Here is a 3886-nt window from a genome sequence, read left to right on the forward strand (position 1 = left end):
GTGACCTGAGATGTCTACAGAATCCAACATGAGAAGTTACGTACTTTGAATACGTCAAACATCCTGCGTAACAGGAGGTGATACACGCCTTGGCTCGGAGAGGATGGAATCTGATCCAAAACGCAATCACCCGCACTTCACGGAGAAGGCTCTCGAATTCGCGTTCGGGTTGTGGTTAAAACGAAGGGGAATTGGATGGATCTTAGTTTCAATCACCGGCTCTAAAAGGCTCTCGAATTCAAAACTAAGATAGAAAAATGGATGGAACGAAGGGAAAGAATAGATAGTGGACCTCGGACACACCAAGGCTTGAGTTCGGACACACCAAACTCGTGATCTCGGACACACCGAAGATCGGGATAAATTTCGGACAAACCGAAGAAGAGTTTATAAAACTCGAAATGTTTGAGACATTCTACAAGTCTGATTACAAATGATGCATTACAAGGCCTTTATATAGGCTAGAATTCTCAACTACAACATTAAATGACAAGAACATGCAAGAGGGGTAGGAATCCAATGCATTAAATGAGGTGGTTGGGAAGCTAGTTGTTGGAGTTCCTTGATGTTGCATTAAATGAGGTGGTTGGGAAGCTAGTTGTTGGAGTTGCCTTGATGATGAAGAAGGTTCCTTTGGATAATTGTCTTGCACTCCAAGAAACTTCCTTTTACTTGGTGGCTTCGATCCGAGGTAGAATCGGTTGTGGAACTCGGTTTGCCGTTACCTTTGCTCTGTGTATGCTTCCGCCAAGATCTTCTTTACGAGATGTTATTAGATCTGATGTCCTCATCATTTCCTCTCTCTTAAGAAGTTTTGTCCTCATCATTCCCTCTCTCTTCTCCGTGTTTTGCCCTCAAAACTTGATTACGAAATAAACCGAAATAAAAGATAGATCTCACCGGGGTTAGACGTCCGTTGGCTCGAGCAAGCTCTGATACCAAAATGATACACGCCTTGGCTCGGAGAGGATGGAATATGATCCAAAACGCAATCACCCGCACTTCACGGAGAAGGCTCTCGAATTCGCGTTCGGATTGTGGTTAAAACGAAGGGGAATTTGATTGATCTTAGTTTCAATCACCGGCTCTAAGAGGCTATCGAATTCAAAACTAAGATAGAAAAATGGATGGAACGAAGGGAAAGAATAGATAGTGGACCTCGGACACACCAAGGCTTGAGTTCGGACACACCAAACTCGTGATCTCGGACACACCGAAGATCGGGATAAATTTCGGACAAACCGAAGAAGAGTTTATAAAACTCAAAATGTTTGAGACATTCTACAAGTCTAATTACAAATGATGCATTACAAGGCCTTTATATAGGCTAGAATTCTCAACTACAACATTAAATGACAAGAACATGCAAGAGGGGTAGGAGTCCAATGCATTAAATGAGGTGGTTGGGAAGATAGTTGTTGGAGTTGCCTTGATGTTGCATTAAATGAGGTGGTTGGGAAGATAGTTGTTGGAGTTGCCTTGATGATGAAGAAGCTTCCTTTGGATAATTGTCTTGCACTCCGTATATCGTGACTTGAGACATCTTGTGCATACGACAATTCAAGTAGAGTGACAAATGAACAAGAAGCTGTCAAAGAATGGGTGCCAACGAACGCCAACGCCAATGCGTATACCCGAAAAACTTTCCAATACCGGAGACCCAATGAAGGCGCAAAATCTTGATGCTCGAAAGGACGAAACTATCTTATATAAAAGAGAAGTCCACACACGAGGTAACAAAACTTCTTCCTCGTGTACTTATTTTACTTCTGAGGTTCCGTGTTCGGAGTGTAGGAAACAAACATGTTAGTGCAGCTTGTGCTCTCATTGAATTGTTTCTTTTGAGACATACCATTTAGTAGCTCAAGATGCGCAAGATGTTCATAAAAACAATGATCATAAATAAGAATAAAGATTAGAACGAAGTTACCGCGTAAGGCTCTTGGAGTAAGGAACACGACCCATATGTGTGTTCGAGTCTTGGTGGCGTTGTAATGGCGGATCAAGTTCTCCACATTTGTGCACTTTCCCCGTTCGAATGGTGCGTCCTTCTTTGGTGCCATGGGCATTAAAGTGAACATGCTGTTTGGGTGCCCATTGAGTTGTTGGCACGGGATACTCACGACATGCAGAATTTGAGCTTGGAAAATGCACGTAGCTGCCTCTTTGTGCACTTCTTTGACCCTTTCATGAAAATCTAGTACTTGCGAGCAATTAACAAGATCTAGAACAACAATCTCGTTAGTGTAGTATGTGCATCCCTTGAGAACTTTATAGAGATAATCCGTTTGGAAAGTTCGCATTTGTTGCTCAAGATTCATAACATACTCATCAAAACATGAATCATACACAAGAATAAAAGTAGGAACAAAATTACCGGTTGCTCCAAGTTTTTGACTTATGATGCAAGTGCGGTTGTTAGAGGTGTCATCGAGCATCGTCAAAGGCTTGCTCACAACCTTGACGCCATCGATTTCCTTCTTGGATGTGACTTCTATTTGCTCAAACCAATCCAATCGTATCATTCCTATGTCCCGTTTGACTTCGTTCAAGTTCTCGCCTACTATCACATTCTCCAATTTATCGGCCTCATCATTGCTTTTCGTCGCTTTCTTGTTGTTGGAATCCTCAATGATGTCCTTGCAGATTTTCACCAATATTGCCTTGGACTTTTCAAGTACGTTTTCCTTCGGCTTCTCATCCTCGCTTTCTTTGGCATCATATTCCTTCTTGTTACTCGTGACTACGAATGCATTCTCCTTGACATATTGCCGCTCTTCACTCACATTTGCCAAACTTTTGGGTTTTGTTTCCGTCACAAAGCCGGGATTCTCGACCGTTTCTTTCTTTTTGGTCACGCTCTTGGTCTCCTTGTCAGATGGAACTTCGAAATCATCCTCAAGGTGCCTCCCCACAGCCAACGCGATTGAGTGATATGCCCCGTTATCCTTGATGCTCACCTCTTGTCGGATGGAACTTCCACTGGGCAAATGACTTTGGTTCCTACACTCCGAACACGGAACCTCAGAAGTAAAATAAGTACACGAGGAAGAAGTTTTGTTACCTCGTGTGTGGACTTCTCTTTTATATAAGATAGTTTCGTCCTTTCGAGCATCAAGATTTTGCGCCTTCATTGGGTCTCCGGTATTGGAAAGGTTTTCGGGTATACGCGTTGGCGTTGGCGTTCGTTGGCACCCATTCTTTGACAGCTTCTTGTTTATTTGTCGCTCTACTTGAATTGCCGTATGTACAAGATGTCTCAAGTCACGATATACGTGTGGGTTTACCTTTCTAGCGATTCGGTCTTTCAAGCCCTCTAGAAAGTGTGCCATGAGATCTTCTTCATTGTCGTCGATTCTCAAGTAAGCAAGGAGTTGTTCAAATTCTCTGAAGTAGCCCTCAACCGTCTTGTCTCCCTGCACGATGTTATCAAATTTATATTGTAATTCACGAAGACAATGTCGAGATACATACCTTTTTCGCATGAGGATTTTCATCTCCTTCCAAGTGGAAACCGGTTCATAATGTGCACGTCGTCGATTTCGTTCTTCTCGTTCCCACCACATGATGGCATCTTCGGCAAGATGGGCAGCCGCATAGTGAATCTTCCTTCGGTTCGTCAAGGAATAACATTCGAAATTGGCATCCATTTGGCGCTCCCACTCAAGATAAACCTCGGGCTCCTCCTTTCCAGTAAACACGAAAAGTTTGAACTTTGGATCAGCCCTCTCATCACGAGTGGGTCGACGATATTCTCGGTCATATGGATCCTTGAATCGGCCATCATCGAGGGGTTCATGGTGAGGCCTCTTTAGATTTTTAGGCATGGTTCTCTTCCCCTCACTTTGTTTGTTTAGCTCCCTAGCAAATTCCACGGGTTCGCTCA

At 43.3% G+C, this 3886-nt stretch overlaps 1 protein-coding gene across 1 annotated transcript in view; it reads right to left on the minus strand.

The window, feature by feature from the left end:
* Nucleotides 1-1763: 1763 nt before the first annotated feature.
* Nucleotides 1764-3886, minus strand: part of LOC104817122 — a 3651-nt gene continuing 1528 nt past the window's right edge. The window contains exon 2 of the mRNA XM_010546198.2: nt 1764-2677. Coding sequence (XP_010544500.1) covers nt 1764-2677 — 914 coding nt within the window. The remainder of the gene's footprint in view (nt 2678-3886) is intronic.

The sequence above is a fragment of the Tarenaya hassleriana genome, unplaced genomic scaffold (assembly GCF_000463585.1).
Source record: "Tarenaya hassleriana unplaced genomic scaffold, ASM46358v1 Cleome267, whole genome shotgun sequence".
NCBI lineage: Eukaryota > Viridiplantae > Streptophyta > Magnoliopsida > Brassicales > Cleomaceae > Tarenaya > Tarenaya hassleriana.